We start from the raw sequence: 27,354 nt of genomic DNA, 5'->3' as shown, positions 1-27,354 counted from the left end.
TTTAAAACCAAATTGAACAAAAAAACGAGAAAAAGTAAGGTGTTTTTTAAATATAACAAAGAAAAAATAAAGCCAAATAAAGTTACTTTGAGCAGATAGAGCAATGAAATGCTCGCGAAATAACGGGCAAGTCATAACAAGCTTAAAAAATTGTCTAAGATTGAAAAAAAAAACGAAAAAAAAGCAAAAAAAAAAGTGACTTAAAAATTCTCAATTTTTCTGTCATTTTTCTTCAGAAAAAATGTTTTATACAAAAAAAAATTGTAATCAATTTGTATCCCTGATATTCCTTGAGCAACGAGCTTCTATGTAAATTGCACTTAAAGCAGTAAAACAAAACAAAAGGCCAAAATACATTAAATTTCGTCAAAAAATCAGCAAAACTGATCAAAAACCTCCAAATTTGCATAAAACTCAAATTAACTGCTTGAAACCTTCAATTCGTATCAGAACGAGCCCAAATCCAATACAATATCATAATCAAACCTCATAAACAAGAAAAATTGCAAAAAAACTGCTTTTAAAAGCCGCACGTGAACAAAAAAATTTCGCTCGCTCAGAGAAAATTTTTTCACACATCAATTTCTCGCTCTCTCAAAAACAGCGGTATGAACAAAAAGCCACTCTCGTTTCGCTCCTCTCTTCACTTTTGTTCAGCGCCCAAATCACTCCAAATTTTTTCACGCGTTCCATTTCCCGCTTCAAAATTCACTCCAAAAAAATTGATTAAAAAAAAAAGGACTTCTCCAATACTCCTCTTCGAGTCGTAAAAAAGACAGCGCCCCAATACAATTCAAATTCTTTGAATTGTAAAAAAATACGAGCGCAAAAATAGCCGGCTGAGAAGATGAGGGCGGCTATTAAAAAAACATGACAATGTGACAATGACGCTGTTATATTTATTTGGGTTGAATAAATAAAAAACAAATTATCCAACCCTTGGCGCCATTTTTGCGGCAAATGTTGGGTAAAGGTAAATGGCAAAACCGAACTCAAAGTACATAATTACTCGGATAACTTCCTAAACACAAAAAGATTAACGTCGAACAATAACGTCGAATGATTTGCTTTCTAACAACTGACGCTGCATTAGCTAGCGTAGGCTAATCATACAATGTGAGACGGCGACTGAGAAAAGGTGGAAATATCCAAATATAACATTGACCGTTTAAAATAATTCGCAAGCCTCTTTAGCAATTTCAACAAAACGATCACTTAGAGACTGATAGAGCTCTAATATCTCCATAACAAATCAACGGCTTTGGGGTTCAACAGTTTATTTCGTTTCTCAGCGCAGAATGTCAAATCGACCAGAAGAAAATCAAAAAAATGCATAAAAAGACCAACAAAACTCAAATCACTACACCAAACCTTACTTGAGAGGAATTAAAAACACAAACCACCAAACGTCAGATAAATTGCTCTTGAATGACAAGCGGTGCAATTGAAATTATATGGGGCGTAGGTTAGAAGCGTTTTAGGTGTGCAGAAAAACGGACCGCACAGGGATTTGAACACCGGACAAACAGGATGTTGGGCTGCCATCTTAATAACTCAGCTACGATGGCTTTGTTTCGCATTCGCTCACAATCCATTAATATTAGCAATAAACTTGGTTTCAAAATGAGAGCAACTTAAATAACTCAAAAATGAAGAACTCAAACGTGAGAACATCACTAAAGAAGTCAAAGAACGTTCTAGAACAAATGCGCAATAAAGGTCAAGCAAAGCTTTTGCATAAAAAGACGAACATGATTACAATAATTGCCTAAAACTTCGTTCGGAGCAATTTAACAATTTTTTAGAAAAAGACGACGAAAGTCAAACAGACTGATTTTAAGGAGAGGCCGGGGAAAATGCGTCACTACGGGCACTAAAATTAATGTTACTGCATATAGAAGACTAAAAGGACAGCTGTAAAGTAAAATATAGCCAGCAAATCACCAACGTTGACACTTGACGCACATCGGGATTGGAAAAGAAAAAAAGTAACTACCAGGAAAACTAACACAGTGCAACCGAAGTGGAATTTAGGAGCTGTTTTACCACCCAGAATAAGAATTAAAGCAATAATCGGTCCATGCACGAATTTATAATAACGTTTTTATTTTTCTGCACTTGCACTTCCCTTAAATAAAAGTTGAAATCGGTCAGACGTAAACTTTCCTTACTCTAATTAGAAACGACACTAAATAAACCGGCTAACGTCGGAAAAATTGCTCTCAAAAGACAGGCGGGTCAAATTAATTCAGAGGGGACTGTAGGAAAGAAAAGCCTGTCGTTGTGGGTGCCAAAAAATTCTATCAGGGAGGGATTTTAACGTGCATCCTAGACTGAAGTACTTTCAACTAATCTATCAAGTCCTTATGCTATCCTAGCTTACAATCGCTGGTTTTTGAAACACACCCGGCAGATTGCCGGAAAGTAGCCACCGTTGATTCCAATAAGCATGATTGGGATTGAGAGGAATTAAAAACACAGACCACCAAACGTCAGATGAATTGCTCTTGAATGACAAGCGGTGCAATTGAAATTATATGGGGCGTAGGTTAGAAGCGTTTTAGGGGTGCAGAAAAACGGACCGCACAGGGATTTGAACACCGGACAAATAGGATGTTGGGCTGCCATCTTAATAACAGAGCTACGATGGCTTTGTTTCGCGTTCGCTCACAATCGATTAATATTAGCAATAAAATTTGTTTCAAAATGAGAGCAACTTAAGCAACTCAAAAATGAAGAACTCAAGCGTGAGAACATCACTAAAGAAGTCAAAGAACGTTCTAGAACAAACGCGCAATAACGGTCAAGCAAAGCTTTTGCTTAAAAAGACGAACACGTTTACAATAATTGCCTAAAACTTCGTTCAAAGCAATTTAACACTTTTTTTGAAAAAGACGACGAACGTCAAACAGATTGCTTTTAAAGAGAAGCCGGGGGAAATGCGTCACTACGGGCACTAAAATTAATGTTACTGCATATAAAAGACTAAAAAGACAGATGTAAAATATAGCCAGCAAATCACCACCGTTGACACTTGACGCACATCGGGATTGGAAAAGAAAAAAAGTAACTACCAGGAAAACTAACACAGTGCAACCGAAGTTGAATTTAGGAGCTGTTTTACCACCCAGAATAAAAATTAAAGCAATAATCGGTCCACGCACGAATTTAAAATAACGTTTTTATTTTTCTGCACTTGCACCTCCCTTAAATAAAAGTTGAAATCGGTCAGACGTAAACTTTCCTTACTCTAATTAGAAACGACACTAAATAGACCGGCTAACGTCGGACAAACTGCTCTCAGAAGACAGGCGGGTCAAATTAATTCAGAGGGGACTGTAGGAAAGAAAAACCTGTCGTCGTGGGTGCCAAAAAAATCTATCATGGAGGGATTTTAACGTGCATCCTAGACTGAAGTCCTTTCAACTCATCTATCAAGTCCTTATGCTATCCTAGCTTACAATCGCTGGTTTTTGAAACACAGACTTAATTTTGAAACATACCCGGCAGATTGCCGGAAAATAGCCACCGTTGATTCCAATAAGCATGATTGGGATTGAAAGAATAGAAGATATTGAAAAAAAAAAGATTTTTGTAAAAAACTTTTTTAAAGTCAAATTTATTTTGATGGCATTTCTTAGTTGAACGTACTTCTGTTTCTCAGAGAGAGGCTACAGGGGCTACTATCAATACCAATAAGCATAAGAGATGGTAACTAAGACTTATAGGAACGACGTTCAAAGAGCGGGCATCTAAAATTGGGCTTTATGGGTTTATCCCGTTTCTATTTCTGACTTCAATTTTTTATACTCACTCAGTTCGTTTTGAATTGCTTTGCTGAGCAACTGATGTTCAAATTCATTTTAAGCAGAATGAGAGAAACCAGCCTATAGAAATCAAAAATATCTCACGCAAAATGTCGAAAAAGCGGCAAAATGGTAAAGCGAAAAAAAATTCGACGAAGTAAAAAAAATAGGAGCGCTATAATAGCCGGCTGAGAAGATGAGGGTGGCTATTAATAAAAGCAATTTAGACCAAGCAAAATTAAGAAGTCAAGCGTGAAAAAGCCACAAGAAGTGAAATTGAAATAATGCTGTGGAAAAAAATTTCCGTGAGACGGTTATTTACGATAATTGGTTCAAACTTCACTCGAGAGCAATTAAACATACCTACTAACGACAGAAGAAACAAGCTCTCAAAATACAATTGTTACCCGCGTGAGCCGGGGAATTCCAAATGAAAGACTTCAAATTACTAGAGCTGAAAATGTTAGTATAGACCTTTTAAAACCATTTAAATTGAAAGAAAATTGTGAATGCGAATTTTTTTTCTTTCGTTCTTAAATAATCGCCAATTTAGTACAAATCACATAAATTTGGGGAATAAAAAGTATACTGCTAGAAAATAAATCAGCAAAGCAATTTTAAAATACGAGAAAACAAATAAAATTCTAACTCGACAATTGGATAGAAATTCGATACTCTTTTTCAAGCCGCAATCAATGTCGCTCAGTGGCTTGGCTGAATGGAAGAAGCTTAGATCAGCAAAAACTCCTTCACCAAATCAACCAAAAAGGGGGTCAAAACAAGTCGCTTTGCATATAAGATAAAACATGGCGGAATAATCGATGCAAACTTTGTTTGAGAGCAATTATTGATATGATGAATCAGCAATCTACCTAAGATAATTTAAGTTATTCAGCACCAACTCACTTGGCATCTTGAACACCAGCCTCTCAGCTGCTCCACTGTTTGTCTGAATGTATTTTCCATCTTGAGACCAGTCCAGGTGGGTAATAAAACTGGAGCTGCCGGAGCACTGACCAACTTTTTTCCAGCTGAAATCAGTCAATTTTTTCATGTAACTGTCACATCCAGGGTGGAATATTAGCATGTTTTTATTACTTCTTTTGATTATATATAGTCACAATGGCACCAATTAATTGAAACGTCTCCACCTCCCACTGCTGTAGATACTTCAATAATATTGCAGTACCGTATATTATTTGGAGTTATTCTTGCTTATCAAAATAATTTCCTACAGAGGACGGAAACGTTTCTTTTTCATCCACTAACCAAGTTGAAACACTGATCGTAAATATGAGTTTACAATACGCTGAAGCTACAAACCATTATTAAACAAACGCCATTCTAAATTACGTCATGTCTAATTTTAGCCTTCGTCAATTACAGAGAGCATTGCTATTTACCATAAAACTACAACACCTTCAAATTTAAAAGCAACTCATTGGATTCGAGCTCAGCTGAGCCGTGGCAGAGTGGTTAGTGATTTGAGCCTGAAGCAGATCCAACCATCACTCATATCGGGGTGGGTTCGCGCCCCGGAGTGAAGCCACTCGGGCTTAGAAAAGATACTCACATATTCCATTCGCACCCCAAATTCTTCTAGACTTATATTTTGAGCGCATTTTCAAAAAAATTGAATGCGAGTGATCAGGTCCCACAGACAGCTCGAACATTAATGAAGCAAAAATACATGAAAAATCAGAAATGAAACATAGCCCACAAATTGCCGGAAAATAGCCGCCGTTAACGCTCTAACCGCAAATCGGGACTGAAAAAGAAAAAAGATTAAAATTTACAGACTTTTTTTGAAGCTGAAAGCTATTAAGCTAAATACCAATGTCAGCTAGCAATGGCTCTAATGAAATTTGTTAACCTAATGCACTATGATTAATGACCGGGCTTTATCTGTTTATCCCGTTTCTTTTGATTTTGCTCTTTCGACACTCACCGTATTCACTACATTTCGTAAATCGATGAGCAAAATAAATTGAAAATCGTTCAAGTAAATTAAAATTTTGAGCTCAAAAACTCCTAAAAATGACCTTTTAACCTTGAATTAAGGCCTTCGCAGCATCTGCAACACTAAGCACTTGAAGAACTAATAAAGCTAGCTAGATCAAAATCAATTAAAAATGTGTAAAAATCTTGAAAAAAAGACAGCCCCAATACAATCCAATTCTTGGACTGCAAAAACATAGCAGGCAAGTCCTGACACAAATCAAAGAATTTTCTTTGACTAAACAAAAAACAAAGACCTATAATGGGCTATTATGGAATACAAGGATCAATAATGGACCAGGATTGGAAAAACCATTTACAACTTAGCCGGCAGATTGCCGAAAAATAGCCGTCGTTGACGCGCTTGATGCACATCGGGATTGAAACAGAAGAAAAGAAGAGATAAATCGACCAAATTTGTTCTATTTTTTCAGTGTCAAAAAGTGTTCTAATTCGGCGTGCAGTTTCGGTTGGATTCTAAAACTATACTTAATTCAATTTCTAAATTGAAAACTAATAAGCTTAATACCAATGCCAGCTAGCAAACACTCAAAGGAAATTTGATAACCTAATTCTCAATGACTTAATGACCGGGCTTTATCGGTTTATCCCGTTTCTTTTGATTTTGCTCTTTTAACCTTGACTGTATTCACTATCGACGAGCAATTCATTGAGTGAATGGATTTAAAATTCATTCAGTTGAAACAGTGAGTGAGGTAACTCAGAAGTCAAACGTGAAAGTCGTGACTTATGTAAAACGAAAAACGTGATCAAAAGGTAAAGCGAATTAAAAAAAAAGGAGAGCACCTAAATAATAGCCGTTTGAGAGGCTGACGGGGTTTATTAAAAATTTTAAAAAAATCGAAAAAATAGTAAAAAAAAGTAGACTAGCGAGAAAGCGAATTTTTTTTTTCAAACACCATCTTCTCACTCTATTTCAAATTAGAGCGAAAAAAACTGCCCGCCACTTTTTCGCTCCATTTCCTGTTTGGGCGTGACCACTTCACTTTGATTTCAAAAATCATAAGACAGCGCCCCAATACACTTCAAATTCTTTAAAATTTAAATAAGGAGAGCGCCTAAATAAAAGCCGCTGAGAGGCTGACTTCGGCTGTTGGGGGCGGGGGTAACTAAATTATGGACACCTAAATTCACTAAGGAGGGCTTCAAATGACGTCATTACATGTTATGATATACCGCTATAAACACTAACAAAATTTAGAAAGTAAAAAATGCCACTATTTCACTTCACTTTTAGAAGTAACTGCCGCCAATTGAGTTCAGCTGCTTAAAATTTTGAATGAGAGAGAAATTTAGATCCCTCAAATCGCAAAAAGTCAAGGGCACAAAAATCAATCGAAAAGTGAAACGGTCAAACCAGAATTTTGCATAAAAAAGACCAGCACGTTTACAATAATTGCCTCAAACTTCGTTCGAGAGCAATCAATCAACAAAAGTTTTAGGACACAGTGTACTGATCTGTAGTATCCATGCGTAGTTTATGACCCGCAATTATATATATGTGCATTATCTGTCTACTGGATTGACGGGGAGGTGGATGTAGAGTCCTATAGAGTAGATGCAGATTTCCCTGAATATACTTCTTCTTTGCTGTAATTAGGATATCTTACCTATGTAGACAGTCAAAGATGTCAACGTAGTTGTCGTTGCTTCCCACAGCCAAATGAGAACCATCAGGTGAGAACTTCATTTCATGCAGAACTTCATTGCGGATTTGGGCAGAATGCAACTCGCTCATGTCTTTGGTTTTCAACACCGAGAAAGAGCCATCTATGAAGCCAACAGCCAGGAAAGCACCATCCGGAGAATAAGCAAGAGATCGCGCCTTGTTATCCAGTTTCCTTCTAGATATCACTCCTTTCTCTAAACATTCATAACACACCTACCAAAATAAAACATAGCTGGCAGATTGCCAGAAAATAGCCGCAATAGCTTCGTAATCTGCAGTCTCAAAATAACGGTAAAAATGACAGACCAAAAAAATTCAGTCTTTTCATTGAAGGCTGATATGTTATATTTTGATTAAAAATCTGTATAAGTTTCAGCTGCCTCTATTAGTTGCTCTCTAATAACCTTAATTTAGAGTGACACACACCCATTTGACCTTATCTCTTTGAATTGAAGTAAATAAAAGTCAATTTCAAAGTGAGGAAGTCATTTTTGTGAGTGAGGTGAGTCAAGTGTGACCAAACATTTAATCATGCAAATGAATAAAAAACTCTTTCCACTAAGAGCTAAAATGACGCCACGCACGCACTTCGGTTGAAATTGCATGAACGAATGAACAAAAAGCAGATTTGAAGTGGCTGTTACGTTATATGGTTGTAACAAAAATCGCGACGACGAAATAAAAAAAACATAACAGGACAAGTCCTGACGTACAATTCAAAGAATTTTCATTGACTAAACAGAGAACTAAACCTAGAACGGACCATGAATGGATTGGGAAAACCATTAAGAAAAAATCCGATCCAAAAAATAAAAAAAAGTAAATCAAAGTGAAATTGCCGCAGGTGAACAAAAAAACCATTAGCGAGAAAGCGAATTTTTGTTCAAACACCGTTTCCTCACTCTTTTAAATTTAGAGCAAAAAAACTTCACGCCGCAAAACCGCTCGCTTTATCGCTCCACTTCCTGTTTCGGTGTGACCAAAATCACTACTCCAATTTGACTTCAAAAATCATGAAATTGTGTGATTAGATCTTAAAAAAAACATAGCCGGAAAATTCCGGAAACGACTCGAAGGAGAAAATTGCCCATACTTATGCCAAAAAAACTACCACAACCATTGTGAACCCTGAACCTGATCAAATGCCATAAAAAATTGAGAAAGAATAGAAACGGCATTCAAAAACAAATTGGAAAAAAAAACAGAAAAACTTGATGACTTTTTTTAATAGTACAAGGAAACATATAACCGAAAAAAGTTCCTTTGCAAATAGAGTAATGAAAATCTCGCGAAACAATGGGCAAGTCATAATGGGCCAAGAAACTTGTCTAAGATTAAAAAACAGAAAAAACTGCAAAAAAAATAAGAAATGATTAAAAATTTCTCAATTTTTCTGTCAATTTTCCTTTAAAAAAATGTTTTATACCAAAAAAACCATTAACCAATTGGCATCTGAATATTCTCTAAGTAACAAGCTTCTATTCAAATCCAATTAAAGCATTAAAACAAAAAAACAGGTAAAAAAATCAAAATTTGGTCTAAAAATCAGCAAAACTGATCAAAAACCTCCAAATTAGCATTAAACTCAAATTAACTATTGAAACCTTCAATTCCTATCAAAACAAGCCTAAAACTAATACATTATTATAATCAAACTTCATAACCATCAAAAGTTGCAAAAAAACTGCTTTTAAAAGCCGCACGTGAACAAAAATTTTGCTCGCTTAGAGAAAAATTTTTTCACACATCAACTTCTCGCTCTCTCAAAAACAGCGGTATGAGTAAAAACCACTCTCTTTTCGCTCCGCTCTTCACTTTTGTTCGGCATAAAAATCACTCCAAATTTTTTCACGCGTTTCATTTCACGCTTCAAAAATCACTCAAATAAAATTGATTAAAAAAAGGACTTCTCCAATACTCCTCTTCGAGTCGTAAAAAAAACAGCGCCCCAATACAATTGAAATTCTTTGAATTGTAAAAAATCCAAGAGAAGGCCAATAATAGCCCCATCTATCGCTGTGCGGCTATTAAAAAATGAACATAGCCAGCAGGTGGGCTGTGAACTGCCACGAAAAGTACTTAGTAGCTATACTTCTTTAACGTTCGCATGAGAAGGCATATTCCGAGACACTTGACAATTTTATATTGTCAAACGGATTTCAGACGACGAAATAAAAAAAACATAGCAGGCAAGTCCTGACACAAATCAAAGAATTTTCTTTGACTAAACAAAAAACAAAGACCTATAATGGGCTATTATGGAATACAAGGATCAATAATGGACCAGGATTGGAAAAACCATTTACAACTTAGCCGGCAGATTGCCGAAAAATAGCCGTCGTTGACGCGCTTGATGCACATCGGGATTGAAACAGAAGAAAAGAAGAGATAAATCGACCAAATTTGTTCTATTTTTTCAGTGTCAAAAAGTGTTCTAATTCGGCGTGCAGTTTCGGTTGGATTCTAAAACTATACTTAATTCAATTTCTAAATTGAAAACTAATAAGCTTAATACCAATGCCAGCTAGCAAACACTCAAAGGAAATTTGATAACCTAATTCTCAATGACTTAATGACCGGGCTTTATCGGTTTATCCCGTTTCTTTTGATTTTGCTCTTTTAACCTTGACTGTATTCACTATCGACGAGCAATTCATTGAGTGAATGGATTTAAAATTCATTCAGTTGAAACAGTGAGTGAGGTAACTCAGAAGTCAAACGTGAAAGTCGTGACTTATGTAAAACGAAAAACGTGATCAAAAGGTAAAGCGAATTAAAAAAAAGGAGAGCACCTAAATAATAGCCGTTTGAGAGGCTGACGGGGTTTATTAAAAATTTTAAAAAAATCGAAAAAATAGTAAAAAAAAGTAGACTAGCGAGAAAGCGAATTTTTTTTTCAAACACCATCTTCTCACTCTATTTCAAATTAGAGCGAAAAAAACTGCCCGCCACTTTTTCGCTCCATTTCCTGTTTGGGCGTGACCACTTCACTTTGATTTCAAAAATCATAAGACAGCGCCCCAATACACTTCAAATTCTTTAAAATTTAAATAAGGAGAGCGCCTAAATAAAAGCCGCTGAGAGGCTGACTTCGGCTGTTGGGGGCGGGGGTAACTAAATTATGGACACCTAAATTCACTAAGGAGGGCTTCAAATGACGTCATTACATGTTATGATATACCGCTATAAACACTAACAAAATTTAGAAAGTAAAAAATGCCACTATTTCACTTCACTTTTAGAAGTAACTGCCGCCAATTGAGTTCAGCTGCTTAAAATTTTGAATGAGAGAGAAATTTAGATCCCTCAAATCGCAAAAAGTCAAGGGCACAAAAATCAATCGAAAAGTGAAACGGTCAAACCAGAATTTTGCATAAAAAAGACCAGCACGTTTACAATAATTGCCTCAAACTTCGTTCGAGAGCAATCAATCAACAAAAGTTTTAGGACACAGTGTACTGATCTGTAGTATCCATGCGTAGTTTATGACCCGCAATTATATATATATGTGCATTATCTGTCTACTGGATTGACGGGGAGGTGGATGTAGAGTCCTATAGAGTAGATGCAGATTTCCCTGAATATACTTCTTCTTTGCTGTAATTAGGATATCTTACCTATGTAGACAGTCAAAGATGTCAACGTAGTTGTCGTTGCTTCCCACAGCCAAATGAGAACCATCAGGTGAGAACTTCATTTCATGCAGAACTTCATTGCGGATTTGGGCAGAATGCAACTCGCTCATGTCTTTGGTTTTCAACACCGAGAAAGAGCCATCTATGAAGCCAACAGCCAGGAAAGCACCATCCGGAGAATAAGCAAGAGATCGCGCCTTGTTATCCAGTTTCCTTCTAGATATCACTCCTTTCTCTAAACATTCATAACACACCTACCAAAATAAAACATAGCTGGCAGATTGCCAGAAAATAGCCGCAATAGCTTCGTAATCTGCAGTCTCAAAATAACGGTAAAAATGACAGACCAAAAAAATTCAGTCTTTTCATTGAAGGCTGATATGTTATATTTTGATTAAAAATCTGTATAAGTTTCAGCTGCCTCTATTAGTTGCTCTCTAATAACCTTAATTTAGAGTGACACACACCCATTTGACCTTATCTCTTTGAATTGAAGTAAATAAAAGTCAATTTCAAAGTGAGGAAGTCATTTTTGTGAGTGAGGTGAGTCAAGTGTGACCAAACATTTAATCATGCAAATGAATAAAAAACTCTTTCCAATAAGAGCTAAAATGACGCCACGCACGCACTTCGGTTGAAATTGCATGAACGAATGAACAAAAAGCAGATTTGAAGTGGCTGTTACGTTATATGGTTGTAACAAAAATCGCGACGACGAAATAAAAAAAACATAACAGGACAAGTCCTGACGTACAATTCAAAGAATTTTCATTGACTAAACAGAGAACTAAACCTAGAACGGACCATGAATGGATTGGGAAAACCATTAAGAAAAAATCCGATCCAAAAAATAAAAAAAAGTAAATCAAAGTGAAATTGCCGCAGGTGAACAAAAAAACCATTAGCGAGAAAGCGAATTTTTGTTCAAACACCGTTTCCTCACTCTTTTAAATTTAGAGCAAAAAAACTTCACGCCGCAAAACCGCTCGCTTTATCGCTCCACTTCCTGTTTCGGTGTGACCAAAATCACTACTCCAATTTGACTTCAAAAATCATGAAATTGTGTGATTAGATCTTAAAAAAAACATAGCCGGAAAATTCCGGAAACGACTCGAAGGAGAAAATTGCCCATACTTATGCCAAAAAAACTACCACAACCATTGTGAACCCTGAACCTGATCAAATGCCATAAAAAATTGAGAAAGAATAGAAACGGCATTCAAAAACAAATTGGAAAAAAAAAACAGAAAAACTTGATGACTTTTTTTAATAGTACAAGGAAACATATAACCGAAAAAAGTTCCTTTGCAAATAGAGTAATGAAAATCTCGCGAAACAATGGGCAAGTCATAATGGGCCAAGAAACTTGTCTAAGATTAAAAAACAGAAAAAACTGCAAAAAAAATAAGAAATTGTTAAAAATTTCTCAATTTTTCTGTCAATTTTCCTTTAAAAAAATGTTTTATACCAAAAAACCATTAACCAATTGGCATCTGAATATTCTCTAAGTAACAAGCTTCTATTCAAATCCAATTAAAGCATTAAAACAAAAAAACAGGTAAAAAAATCAAAATTTGGTCTAAAAATCAGCAAAACTGATCAAAAACCTCCAAATTAGCATTAAACTCAAATTAACTATTGAAACCTTCAATTCCTATCAAAACAAGCCTAAAACTAATACATTATTATAATCAAACTTCATAACCATCAAAAGTTGCAAAAAAACTGCTTTTAAAAGCCGCACGTGAACAAAAATTTTGCTCGCTTAGAGAAAAATTTTTTCACACATCAACTTCTCGCTCTCTCAAAAACAGCGGTATGAGTAAAAACCACTCTCTTTTCGCTCCGCTCTTCACTTTTGTTCGGCATAAAAATCACTCCAAATTTTTTCACGCGTTTCATTTCACGCTTCAAAAATCACTCAAATAAAATTGATTAAAAAAAGGACTTCTCCAATACTCCTCTTCGAGTCGTAAAAAAAACAGCGCCCCAATACAATTGAAATTCTTTGAATTGTAAAAAATCCAAGAGAAGGCCAATAATAGCCCCATCTATCGCTGTGCGGCTATTAAAAAATGAACATAGCCAGCAGGTGGGCTGTGAACTGCCACGAAAAGTACTTAGTAGCTATACTTCTTTAACGTTCGCATGAGAAGGCATATTCCGAGACACTTGACAATTTTATATTGTCAAACGGATTTCAAGAGCGACTACTAAATACTTTAAGTGGTATTCGGCTAATTTGCACAAATTTTCTCCAAGGTCGACAAAAATTGCTTTCACCTTATCGAGTTTTCGCCAAATATCAAATGCATAAAAACGGGAAAAAAATCAAAGTGTAGAAAAACGTTTTAAGATATCCGTTGTAAAAAATATGATGCAAATATGAACTTCATTTCATGCAGAACTTCATTGCGGATTTGGGCAGAATGCAACTCGCTCATGTCTTTGGTTTTCAACACCGAGAAAGAGCCATCTATGAAGCCAACAGCCAGGAAAGCACCATCCGGAGAATAAGCAAGAGATCGCGCCTTGTTATCCAGTTTCCTTCTAGATATCACTCCTTTCTCTAAACATTCATAACACACCTACCAAAATAAAACATAGCTGGCAGATTGCCAGAAAATAGCCGCAATAGCTTCGTAATCTGCAGTCTCAAAATAACGGTAAAAATGACAGACCAAAAAAATTCAGTCTTTTCATTGAAGGCTGATATGTTATATTTTGATTAAAAATCTGTATAAGTTTCAGCTGCCTCTATTAGTTGCTCTCTAATAACCTTAATTTAGAGTGACACACACCCATTTGACCTTATCTCTTTGAATTGAAGTAAATAAAAGTCAATTTCAAAGTGAGGAAGTCATTTTTGTGAGTGAGGTGAGTCAAGTGTGACCAAACATTTAATCATGCAAATGAATAAAAAACTCTTTCTACTAAGAGCTAAAATGACGCCACGCACGCACTTCGGTTGAAATTGCATGAACGAATGAACAAAGAGCAGATTTGAAGTGGCTGTTACGTTATATGGTTGTAACAAAAATCGCGACGACGAAATAAAAAAAACATAACAGGACAAGTCCTGACGTACAATTCAAAGAATTTTCATTGACTAAACAGAGAACTAAACCTAGAACGGACCATGAATGGATTGGGAAAACCATTAAGAAAAAATCCGATCCAAAAAATAAAAAACAGTAAATCAAAGTGAAATTGCCGCAGGTGAACAAAAAAACCATTAGCGAGAAAGCGAATTTTTGTTCAAACACCGTTTCCTCACTCTCTTTTAAATTTAGAGCAAAAAAACTTCACGCCGCAAAACCGCTCGCTTTATCGCTCCACTTCCTGTTTCGGTGTGACCAAAATCACTACTCCAATTTGACTTCAAAAATCATGAAATTGTGTGATTAGATCTTAAAAAAAACATAGCCGGAAAATTCCGGAAACGACTCGAAGGAGAAAATTGCCCATACTTATGCCAAAAAAACTACCACAACCATTGTGAACCCTGAACCTGATCAAATGCCATAAAAAATTGAGAAAGAATAGAAACGGCATTCAAAAACAAATTGGAAAAAAAAACAGAAAAACTTGATGACTTTTTTTAATAGTACGAGGAAACATATAACCGAAAAAAGTTCCTTTGCAAATAGAGTAATGAAAATCTCGCGAAACAATGGGCAAGTCATAATGGGCCAAGAAACTTGTCTAAGATTAAAAAACAGAAAAAACTGCAAAAAAAATAAGAAAAAATGATTAAAAATTTCTCAATTTTTCTGTCAATTTTCCTTTAAAAAAATGTTTTATACCAAAAAACCATTAACCAATTGGCATCTGAATATTCTCTAAGTAACAAGCTTCTATTCAAATCCAATTAAAGCATTAAAACAAAAAAACAGGTAAAAAAATCAAAATTTGGTCTAAAAATCAGCAAAACTGATCAAAAACCTCCAAATTAGCATTAAACTCAAATTAACTATTGAAACCTTCAATTCCTATCAAAACAAGCCTAAAACTAATACATTATTATAATCAAACTTCATAACCATCAAAAGTTGCAAAAAAACTGCTTTTAAAAGCCGCACGTGAACAAAAATTTTGCTCGCTTAGAGAAAAATTTTTTCACACATCAACTTCTCGCTCTCTCAAAAACAGCGGTATGAGTAAAAACCACTCCCTTTTCGCTCCGCTCTTCACTTTTGTTCGGCATAAAAATCACTCCAAATTTTTTCACGCGTTTCATTTCACGCTTCAAAAATCACTCAAATAAAATTGATTAAAAAAAGGACTTCTCCAATACTCCTCTTCGAGTCGTAAAAAAAACAGCGCCCCAATACAATTGAAATTCTTTGAATTGTAAAAAATCCAAGAGAAGGCCAATAATAGCCCCATCTATCGCTGTGCGGCTATTAAAAAATGAACATAGCCAGCAGGTGGGCTGTGAACTGCCACGAAAAGTACTTAGTAGCTATACTTCTTTAACGTTCGCATGAGAAGGCATATTCCGAGACACTTGACAATTTTATATTGTCAAACGGATTTCAAGAGCGACTACTAAATACTTTAAGTGGTATTCGGCTAATTTGCACAAATTTTCTCCAAGGTCGACAAAAATTGCTTTCACCTTATCGAGTTTTCGCCAAATATCAAATGCATAAAAACGGGAAAAAAATCAAAGTGTAGAAAAACGTTTTAAGATATCCGTTGTAAAAAATATGATGCAAAGTATGGGCTTCAAACGAGGAAACAGAAAGAAAGAAGACATTCGCAGCTATAATGAGCAAATCGTCGCCGCAATTCCAGTAAAGGAAAGATTTCACAAACTCTGCCCCAGATCGGGTTAAAAAAATTCTAGCTCACTAGATTAATACACACCCTAACCTGGGCTCAGAGTTCAACCTGTGTCAATCATGTATTAAATTTTTTTTACCTGTTATGCTCCATTGTTGTATCGTGCAGTCATCTGAGGAAGTAGCAAAGTAATTAGCCCTGGATGGATGAGTGGCCAGAGCCCACAGTTCTCCCTCACTGTGTCCTTGCACCAACACACTCACTTTATCCGGTGACCTCGAACTCAGTTCGAATATCTCCGAATTTTGAGTTCCCACCAGCAACCTGTCCTCTTTCCAACACACGCTCTTCACGCATAAACCTAGAATATTGACACAGATCACAGCAACACAAAAAATTAATCTGACAAATACCAGGACGATTACTTGCAGAGTTCGGACGATTAATTGCTTCCGTAAACAACAAAATAAATTCGTATTTTGCTATAACTTAAGATCATCAAATGATCAGAATGAACAACTCATTTCACAACCCCTCCTTGACCTCCAATTTCAAGATTAACTGTCAAATTTTTAAAATCAGTTGAGATTTCAAAATAAAACAGCAAATTTAGATCGAATAATTATGAAACAGCAGTTGGAAAAGTTAAGAACTATCAAAACGGCCCGAATTCAACTTATGATTCAAATTTGAAGATGATCTTTCTGGTGTAGTTTTTTCACTCTCCTATCTTTCGGCTTTAATGCGTGGCTCACCCACATTTAACGGAAACCAAGAGAATTTTAAACATTGAAAAATGGGAAGAATCTCCAAAAACTAAAATTAAATTTCAAAATTAAGGTTACTAAGAATAGCTAGAAAAGGGCTACACCAATTTTAATTTTCATAGCTAGAAACTTGGCTACACCAATTTTATGTTTCATTTCATTTTATGACATTCACTTACTTAATTTTTCACTGCCTTGCTGAACAACTGCTGCCGAAAAGAGGTTGAGCAGAAAATAAGAATATTACCAGCCTAGAGCAGTCAAAATACTTTACGCAAAATTTCGAAAACATGGCACAATGGATAATGTTGAGGTAATATTGCGGCTGCTCAAGAATTTTACCGGAACCCGATTTTCAAAGCCTAGTTCTCGAGTTTTACACTGGCTTGATTCTTCACTTTATTCCAATGAACTAAGTTCAAAATTTTCTCCGTGACCTTAGTTTTCCCTAAGGCATCAGATAATGATAATAGTGTTGCTAATTTCTGGACTGAGAAAGCTAAGCTAACTTCTAACTTAGCCGATTTTAAGATCTAGAAAAGATTGCCAGCTAGACCAAAGTGGGTGAAGAATCAAATTACAGTTAAATTAAGAGTACTCAGAATAACATGTTAACTCAGCTCTGAATGGTTGCAAGTGAATACGGTCAACATTTAAGTGATTATGGTCCGTATATGATTTTCAAATGTCAAGTAACTCTAACTGCCTAAAGCATTGACGATACCCGCGTAACATCCGATGCATCAAATATACGGCATTTGACTATGAACAAAACCGAATGGATCACAAAAATAACATCAGACCATAAACGGACAGTGAACGGAGATAAGACAATAAAAGGATAAAAACAAAAAATGCACTTTTACACCAAGTAAGTGCTAAAAGCCACATATGTAGACATGTGGTATTAATCTTCGTTGGATTCACGGATGGCTTAGAGGTAACCCTTAACCTATGCTAAACTATCAGGCTGACCGGAGGTGCCGTCCAGAAGATCGAGGGGGGGGGGGGCTGGAAAAATATGGACGCCCAACTTGTAGACTTAAAGTTTTGAGTTTTATCTTATCTTTGCAAATTTCAAGTTTTAAATTTAATTTTCATTTCATTTGGTCTGGTTTCTCAGGCTTCTGGTTAAAAATGCGCCTACAAATAATGTATAAATTTTTGTCTGACGAAGTAGAAACAAAAATAAGCACAATAAAAGCATGCCAGGTATATGACGTGGCTATTAAAAAGCGTTCGGAATTTAAGAGAAATCTGGCAAAAAAATAAAACCAAGCCCTCTTGCAACAAAATTTAATTTTATCTAAGCGCACAGCAACTTAAAATAACAGATTTTACTGGTTTAGATTCAATTTCTGAAAAATAGCTTCTAATACAAAAAATAATCTACAAAATGAGTACTTAATTGGAATACAAGTATATCAACCAAAATTTTTCAATTCCACCTCGATAAATTGTCAAATTTGTTAAGTAAATGTTGCCAAAACCAACAAAAGGATTCAATCTGTAAAAAAAAGCATCCAAAAGAAATAATCTGTCACCAAACCCATTTGGAGACGAAAAAACATCAGTGTAGATATTAAAAACAAATGGGTCAAAACCACCATAACCATTTATAAAATCATAGCCAGCAGACTGCCGGAATAGCTGCGAAAAACTTTGCGTGCCGTAAATACAGATAAAAACAGATAAATGGGTTGGGTGGACGCTATCGCGTCCACCCAACTTGCATTTAAAACTCTGGGTTAAAAAAATTTCGGGTCTAAAAAGTAATGACAACACATAGGCTCGAACCCCATGAGCATTAACCACTCGGCTAACAGTCCCCTTGTTATACTTCATTTTACATTCCAATTTGTTTTATCAACAGACATAATTTATGATTGAACGCAATTTAGGTCACGCAAAAAGCAAGAATCAAGCGTGAAAACGTGAAGCGACAGAATGTTCCTGAACAAATCCAAAACGAAAAAGAGCGTCAGAAACAAAAAAAAACCATGAGCACCGCAAGATAGCTCCGCTCATCTTAAATATTTGCAGCTATAACTAGAACATAACCAACTAACATCGGGCGAATTGCTCTAAAACGACCGGCGAGCGATTGGCTTTCTCAGTGCCTAGCCACTGTATACTGAGGCTAGCTTTAGTATAACTGAAGGGGTGTGAGGTGAGCGCAGGTGGGTGCACCTGGGGGCGGCAACAGTGGTGGGGGGCAACATTATGGGGGGCTCTAAAGTGGGAGGGCCGTTTTTGGCTGCACGAGGCCCTTAAGGCCGATGTGCAGGGGTTGTGGGGGAGGTGGGTTGTGGTGTGTGGGGGGTCAACCTCTAAGAACCGCCCTTCAAACCATAAACATAAGTCTCCAAAAAGGTTTCTGTAAACCCCATAATTATTTGGAGACTAGTGAGCTGAAAGGCTCTAAGAGCGCTTAATGCCCCCTGGCCGTTCCTTGTTTATCGAATTTTTGAGGAAGAAAAGTCAAACGGGTCAGACGGAAAATTGCATAAAAGACCGACAGGACTAATAAAATTGTGGGTCTTTCCCATTATAGCGCCCCATGAAAATATTGCCCCCCTTAAGATATATTTACTATAATGGGGGGTATAGGTTGTCTGACACTTAAGCTGGGGGGGGGGGCTATAATGAGAAAGACCCAAAATTGCTACAAACTTCGTTTGAGAGCAATTAAAAACGGGAAACGATTAAAGTAGACCTAAAATACAGCATAGTCAAAGCATTTCGGTAAGAGAACCATTGCTTTGAATGCCCCCAAGTTTTCTCAGCTTGCAAAAAAAAAATCACAAAAATCTCTCCCAGCATTGTGCTCACTATAACTGAACCGATCCGGTTAAAAATTGCAAGAAAATTATGTTTGGTTTTTGGCACTTTTTCACGCAGAAAATTATTTTCATAGCATATCTACAAATCATGAGTCCGTGAGGGGGTGTGTTTGTGTGTGTGGGTGAGAGAAAGAGCATATTTTTCCGCACGTATGTTAGTGAGAGCATATTTTCCAATACAAAAGCACCAGCGTAAGAGCACAAATGTGAAAAGGTATTTTCATATAGGTGCATATGTGTGTCAGCATGTGTATGCGCATGCGTCAATGTGCTTGCTTGCATACAAGCGTCTGTTTATTTGTCTGCACCCAAGTGCGATTACAAATTAGTCTGTAAGCGTGTGTGTAAGAGAGAACTAAGAGAGAGAGAGAAATACGATCACATACAAGCAAAAACTGGTTACAAGTTTCGAAACATTATTAAGTCAGCCTCCTCATGGATTTCAAATCACAAAACTTGAATTTTCTTTGCAAGCTGTTTTTTTCAGATGCTCATCTGAAAAAAAACTGATATTTTATTGCTGTAATAAAAAAAAGGAGCGCTGATCTGAGTCACGCCGAAAAAGTACACTAGAAATATTAAACTGAAGTGAGAAAATAGAGTTTGAACCAGTTTTCTTTCCCGATTTTGCTTTTCTCATTCTAAAAACAACATTTGCTAGGCACTTCGAGGTCTATTTTTCCAGATCTCTTTGCAAATTATCAATTTTTATAATAACTCCAAAACTAAATAACAAAAAACGACAAATTTAGGGGATGTCCGTTTTATTTGCATTTTGCCTTCATGGTCCATGTTTGTTTGTTTTTGCTCAAATTTCACAAAAGATCTTTAGTTCGATCTCACTGAAATTTGAAGGCGCTTAAGGTGCGATAAATAATTTCTGATTTCAGAGCCATTGACGCCAAAAAGTAGCAAAACAAATTAGATCGATTTTGCTGCAAACATTTTCTATATTTTAACTTCTGTTTTTTCTGCTTCTCATGTTCGTAGCAAAGATGATTTTATTTTGTTTTTCTTGTCTATGTTGTAAGCAAACATTATTTTATTTCATAAGCAGCGGTAGGTTAGCAACTTTCTTAAGTGTTTGGGCTCTTTTCTCTTATAGCCCCCACGTCAATTTGCACCCCCCTTAAACATAACATAAACGACTAAACGTCGGAAGAATTGCTCTCGTACAACTAGTGGGATCTCTAATTAATTGCAGCCTGCTTCAGTCGAGGGGGGAGGGGGAGAGGGAGCTTAAATGTGACTAAGAAGTTCAATAGTGGGCTTCAAATAACCACACTAGAGGTTATTTGAAGCTATTAACCAACATATGAACATATGAACCAACATATACCGCTATTAAAATTTAAAGTAAAAAATGGCACCAGTTTCGGCGCAATTTTCATTTGACTTTTAATATTAAATTGCCGCCAAGTGAGTGAAATTGTGATTGAGAGCGAATTTTAGATCACGCGAAACGCAAAAAGTCAAGGGCGTAAAAGTCACTCGAAAAGTCAAAATTGTCAAGCGAAAATTTTGCTTAAAAATAAAGCCGGTAGAATACCGGAAACGACTCGAATCGTGGTGCAAAATAATCTCTACCCTAACTTGGACAAAATCAGAATATCGAAAAAAACACTAGAAATAACAGAAATAGTAGACCAATATAACATAAAAAGCGTTAAAATTTTTTCAGTTCAGGGGTGTGGGTAGGTGCTGGTGGAGGGGGGGGGTTGGTAGGTGGGGCAGGTAGGTAGTGGTGGGGGGTGTAGGTAGGTGGGGTGGGGGTAGGTACGTTGGGTGGGGGGGGTAGGTAGGTACGTCGGGGGGGGGGAGTAGGTAGGTACGAGGGGGGGGGGGGGGGGAGGAGGAGGTAGGTACGTTGGCGGGGGGTTAGGTACGTTGGGGGGGGTAGGTACGTGTTGGGGGGGTAGGTACGTGTTGGGGGTGGGGGTAGGTACGTGGTGGGGGGTAGTTTTCATGGGGGCGGGGAAGGTAGTTATATGGGATCAAATTTTGTCAAATTGACCTCTTCACCTTGAATTACAGACTGTTACTAACTGCTATACATCAAAAACTAAGCTATTGTTAAAGTCCAATGTTCGAAAACAGAAGTCAACAATCAAAAGCGGAGGTAAAAGCTCGAGTAAAAGGAAGTCAAAACTCAGGTCATGAATAAACTTGGTTTCTGCTAAAAAACATAGCCGGTAGAATACCGGAAACGACTCGAATAGTCGTGCATTATAATCTCTAACCTAATAAACTAACCTTACCAAAATCAGAATATCAAAATAGACAAGAGAAAAAAAAACAAAAGTAGCCCAACCCACATTAAAGTGTTTTAAAAATGCCGACCATTTTTTAGATTCGGGGGAGCTAGGTGGGGTGGGTGGGTAGATAGGTTGGGGAGGTGGGTAGTGCTGGGGTAGTGCGGGGGGGGTAGGTGGGGGTAACTAGGTGAAGGAGGGGGTAGGGGTCGGTGGGGGTAAGATGGGGGGGGGGGGGATTGCGCGGTTAGGTAGGTGTTGGGGTGGGGGGTTGTGCGGTTTAGTTTAGATAATTAGGGTTGACTTATATAGGAACAAAAAATCTCAAATTAACCTCTTCACCTTGAACATTATCAGCAGTTCCTATTTACTATACATTACAAACGAAGCTACTGTTAAAGTCCAATGTTCGAAAACAAGGTCAACAATCAAAAACGGAGGTAAATACTCGAACAGAAAGAAGTCAAAATTCAAGTCATGAACAAACTTACTTTCTGCTTAAAAAAACTTGTAGAATCTCAATACTCCTCTTCGAGTCGTAATAACCTGTAGAATATCAATAGTCCTCTTCGAGTCGTAAAAAGACACACACGTTACAATAATTGCTATGAACTTCGTTCAAGAGCAATTAATAATAGCATATTGTTTGGATTTCATACACTCGCATAGTCAAACATAAATGGAATTAAAAATGACGCAGCGAAGTTTTGAAATTAACGCGTATGGAAGAAATTATAATTTGCATATAATGGAAGCGGCAGTTGAATAATGCGTGTCTTTATTAAATCGATATTCACCTTGTCCAAGAACAGTTTTATCAATATAAATTTTAAGTAATCGAGAGCAAAAATCCATTCAATTTAGCTTTGATGGCGACATATTACCGCTATCAAAACGAGTATCGATAAGTAATAAAAAATGAATTTCTGTGGGTTCCAACCAGATTGGCTATATAAAGCTGGGGGGCTATAACAGAAAAGAGCCAGTGTTTGTTCTTTTTGTTTGTTCTTGCACACTTGCATTACCGATGTTAGCATCCTTTCCTATCTATGATATTTTCGAAGGGCAATAACTAACTTTCTTCCAAATTTTTAACTTTTGACTTTCACCACAGAAATCTGACCGTTGACTTCGCTTTATCTCAAACAGTATTTCAATTAAAAAAACAAACAATTTTACGCGTTTTGGTGAATAAAACCGATACCAAAAGAATGAGATTTGAAGAAACGGGAAAATTAAAATTGGACATCAAGCTTCAAGTCATCAAAATTCTATCAAAGTAAATTATTATTACAACAAATGGTTTAAGCATTAGATTTTCATCCTATCCTGCACACTGACTTATTTCTATTCGTAACGTACATTTCATTATTTAAGAAGTTTTCTTCAGTCGCTTGATTACTTCGGTTACGCGTAACTTACCTGTCTCAATTTGTTGCCAGCTTCATTTGGAGGTGTTTATGTAAACTGAGAACAATTATAATCAACTGCGAATTATTTGAGGGAAGCATTTTTGGACTAATTCTTTTCGATTACAAAAAATTCCGACAAAAAGTTTTTTCTTAGCATCAATAGGTCTAGTACTTAACAACTAAGTATTCTGCAAAACCAAGCCTGCAAAAAATACAATTTATGATAATAGTAACTATTCAGCCAAGAAATTTCAAACATAAACCGACAAATGTCGGAAGAATTGCTCTTGAACGACAGGCGAGGCAATTTTATTCATGGTTTTTAGTCTAGATCAATTTTTCTTTATGGGAGCAAAAAACTGACCCCACCGGGATTCGAACCACTGACCTCTCGATCCACGGTCACTCGCACTAAACACAGCGCTACGAGTCAATTAATTATGCTATGCTGCAACCGACTTTATATTAGAAATTTCGGAGCGCCAGAGATTACTCAAAAATGATGAACGAAAGCGAAAGCGTAAAAAAGTCACTTGAGAAGTCAAAGAATGTTCTAGAAGAAAAGCGGAAAATTGTCAAGCAAAAAATTTGCATAAAAACACACGTTTACAATAAATGCTATGAATTTCGTTCAAGAGCAATTAAAAACTTTTAGAACAAACTGACTGGATGTCTTTCTATAGTTCTGATAACGCAAAAGGCATGCTTAAGGAATATTTCATCAGAAACAACAAAAATCCGATAAAGTACGCAGCAGATGATATCATCCAAAAAAGGTTCGATGAAAGAACAACTGAGCAAGATAAATGGCAAATATCAATAAAGTAAGAAACTCCGGGAAATCAGGATGCTCAATAAACTCTTATAAAAAGTTTTAACGTTCTTTTAACGCAGCCAAGGCAAATGGCAAAGGTTCTCAATTAAAAGTTTACAAAACTGGGCGATAGATTTTCTTCAACACCAATAAGTCCTTCTAAAGACCTTTATCATAAAACTTCGAAGTCATTTTCTTTTCGTTTCATAACCGCTTTTGAGTGTATGTTTTAAATTCACTATAGCCACGGAGAACCCCAGGGTCTAGCAGCGTTCCAGCTTGGGCATTGAAGGATGGGAAAACTCAACATCATAAGCCACTAACGTTTTTAATCAACAGATTTATTTATGAAGAGATTCCCCACTCAATTAAAACGAGCTATATTACACAACTCTACAAAAAAGGGCGTCCAGAAGACACAAAAAAACTACAGGCCAATTTCAGGAGCATTGTGCAAAGTATTCGAGCAATGTTTATATAATCAAATAGAGGATATATATGCTTAATGAAAAAATTCACAACGAATTACAGTTTAGCTTCAGAAAAAGAAACTCGACTACTGAAGCACTGATAAATTGTAAAGAAAAATTCGAAAGGGAATAAACGACAAAAAATTTGATTCTACAGTTTTTTAAGATCTCTCCAAAGCTTTTGACTATCAGCCATGAAATTCTATATTCCAGACTAAAATATCGGGTTTAATGAAAATGCAATTCTTCTATTTAAAAGCTTCACCCAGGGCCGATTACAAAAAAAAGCAATCGTAAACAGCGTTGAATCAGATTGGGTTTCCCTTTATAACGGTATTCCTTAGGGGACAGTTTTAGGACCGCTATTGTTCAATTGATACAAACGATGTCAAACAGATAAAGACATCCGAATATGAGTTTTTACAATATGCAGACGACAAAGTCATTCTATGTTGTGATCACAGTCTGCAAAAAGCGTCAAAAAGACTAGAAAACGCAATCCAAGAGGTCTCAAAATACTTAGATCAACATAAACTAAACTTAAATGCTAAAAAAACCGAGTAGTTAGTTTTTTGTCGCAAAGATCAAAACAAATTAACTCAGAAGCAAACAATCAAAATTCAAAACGAAATTATTCAAGCTAAAACATTAGTAAAATATCTGGCAGAAATTTTAGACCAGAATCTTTATTTTCACGGAGAGGTCAAAAGCAAGCAGCATATTGAAGAAAATGGATTGTGGAATAAAAACTATATCGTCCATTAAAAAAAATTTGCCAATAAAAAGGAGAAATAAACTTTTGAATACTCTCGTTCTTAGTCACCTCTATTATTCGGCTACTCTACTTAGCGGTATATCAAAAAACTTGGTGGTATCTTTAGAAAAACAACTAAGTTGGGCTGTTAAAACATGCTGCGACAGAAGCAAATATTATACCTCCGCAGATTTGAAACAAACATGAGACACTTCCAGTTAGTTTCTTTCTACAAAATAAATCAAAACAATATTGCTCCATAGAGAAACCTAGATTTTCCAAGCTCTCAGATTATAAAACAAAAGCGTACCAGTTTGCGGTACTACCCTGTGCGGTCCAACTGCCAAATTTTTCAGAACTAAATTTTTCATAATATTTGTGATTTATGGAACAATGTAATACTTAAATCAAATCTCAAATGCAACAATACCAGTCTGAAGTGTTTCAAGAAACGACTAAAAGCCCATTTTCCAGCTGAATTTAGGAAGGATTCAAAACAGACAGCGTACGGTAATCTTCCATGGAAGGAGTTGATTTGAACGCTGACATATTTTTGATGTATTTCTCTTGTTCTAAGTACGACGTAACTTTAACTGCTAAACTATCTTTGATAAATACTGACATACACTGCAAGATTGTATTCTACTATGTCATCTTGCTAACTAAGTGTTCTTTTATTCAATGGTATTTTGAGACTACATGTCTATGTGATTCGCCTTGGATAGAGGCAATGGATAGAGTACATTTCAGTCATTGATAGTGGGTTCAAAATTCACAGTACCTGGATAGCCTTGCTCCGTTTCAGTTAGATTGTAGAGCTGGATAAGGTTTAAATTTAGATCCAACAACTTCACCAGCCCATCTTTGCCTCCAGTCACAAAGCCACTCTCACAACCACTTATGCTGAATAAAGCTCCCTAAACATTCAAAGAAGACTTTGGTGTTTTAATATGATACGGAATGTCTACCGGTGTTTAAATGCTGATGTACACTGGTCCATGTTACAAGATTACCAAAGATATTTTATCAAAAAACAAGTACGTTCTCGATGATAAGTAGCCATGTATTCCTCCTTACCTTATGCAATGGATGCACTTTGATCAGTTTATTCCCCTCAAACTGATACAGTCCACCATTCAACGCACCAGCTAGCACATTGGCATATCTGTCAAAGGAAAGAGTGAGAAATGTTTGAAGTGGTCCCACGTTTCCCATAACTCCACTTTTCGCGCTCAGAGTATTGCCTGATAGGACCCAAAATTTTATGTGCTTTACACCACATGTCACTAGATGAGAGTTGTCGGAAGGGTTAAACTTCACATCAAGAACCTAAAGGAATAGTAAGAATGAAGTAGAATGAAGTGGAGAGCGGAAAAAACATGAGAAATTTAGTCCAGAATTATGTATTTACATACTTATGTATTTCAATTTTGAGCAGTAGGCTTAAAACTGAGAATAATGCGTTATGTGAAGAGAGTGAACCTTATCTCCGTGGGTCCTGTGTTGCGCTACAACTCTTCCTTTCTTCCAGTCCCATACACACATTGAGTGGTGATCATCTAATCCAATGCTCGCCAGTAGCTAAACAGATATCTAATCATGAAAATGTAGACACGATAGAATTCTCAGACACCATTAAAACAGAGTACACTTAGCTTCAATTAGTTATATTTCAAAATTTTTATTGCGTCCGGGCACAAGGCTCGTATTGTACTAGAAGACACAAAAAAATAACAACTACGTTAGCTTTAATAGTTGCTTGATACTTGATTAAGTCTCGGTTATTTTGAGGTTCTGAAAACATCAATGCAATTTAGTGATTGAGCAACTTTCCCATTACTTGTAGCCACTCAAATACAGCTGTTGCAATTGAGTTAATGTAAATCAAAAAATTTAATGTCTCAAGAAGACCTACGAAAAGTCGAGGAGTTGTAGAGTTGTAAAAACTACAAGCAAACAGAAACAGTAAAACTAGATAAGTGCAGCGACCAAAACTTCAACGAAATAATCAAACTGGCCACGGACTACAAGTTGACCAATAGTCATACATAGGAAAACTAACTAAAACATAACCGACTAAACGTCGGAAGAATTGCTCTATAAAGACTAGCGGGAGCTCTAATCA

General features: G+C 36.3%; 2 protein-coding genes across 2 annotated transcripts in view; one reads left to right on the top strand and one right to left on the bottom strand.

The window, feature by feature from the left end:
- The window catches only part of LOC142336137 (surfeit locus protein 4-like), a 229,081-nt gene that overhangs the window by 127,402 nt on the left and 74,325 nt on the right, over window positions 1-27,354 (top strand). The window lies entirely within an intron of this gene.
- Window positions 1-27,354, bottom strand: part of LOC142336131 (echinoderm microtubule-associated protein-like 6) — a 143,222-nt gene that overhangs the window by 105,659 nt on the left and 10,209 nt on the right. The window contains exons 3-8 of the mRNA XM_075384709.1: window positions 26,712-26,810; window positions 26,307-26,558; window positions 26,011-26,146; window positions 16,057-16,278; window positions 11,112-11,364; window positions 4,713-4,837 (exon numbers count right to left, since the gene is read on the bottom strand). Coding sequence (XP_075240824.1) covers window positions 4,713-4,837; window positions 11,112-11,364; window positions 16,057-16,278; window positions 26,011-26,146; window positions 26,307-26,558; window positions 26,712-26,810 — 1,087 coding nt within the window. The remainder of the gene's footprint in view (window positions 1-4,712; window positions 4,838-11,111; window positions 11,365-16,056; window positions 16,279-26,010; window positions 26,147-26,306; window positions 26,559-26,711; window positions 26,811-27,354) is intronic.

Source organism: Convolutriloba macropyga, chromosome 1, assembly GCF_964194025.1.
Source record: "Convolutriloba macropyga chromosome 1, txConMacr16.3, whole genome shotgun sequence".
NCBI lineage: Eukaryota > Metazoa > Xenacoelomorpha > Acoela > Convolutidae > Convolutriloba > Convolutriloba macropyga.
The sequence above is the reverse complement of the archived record's forward strand: the minus strand, read 5'-3'. Positions and strand labels throughout refer to the sequence as shown.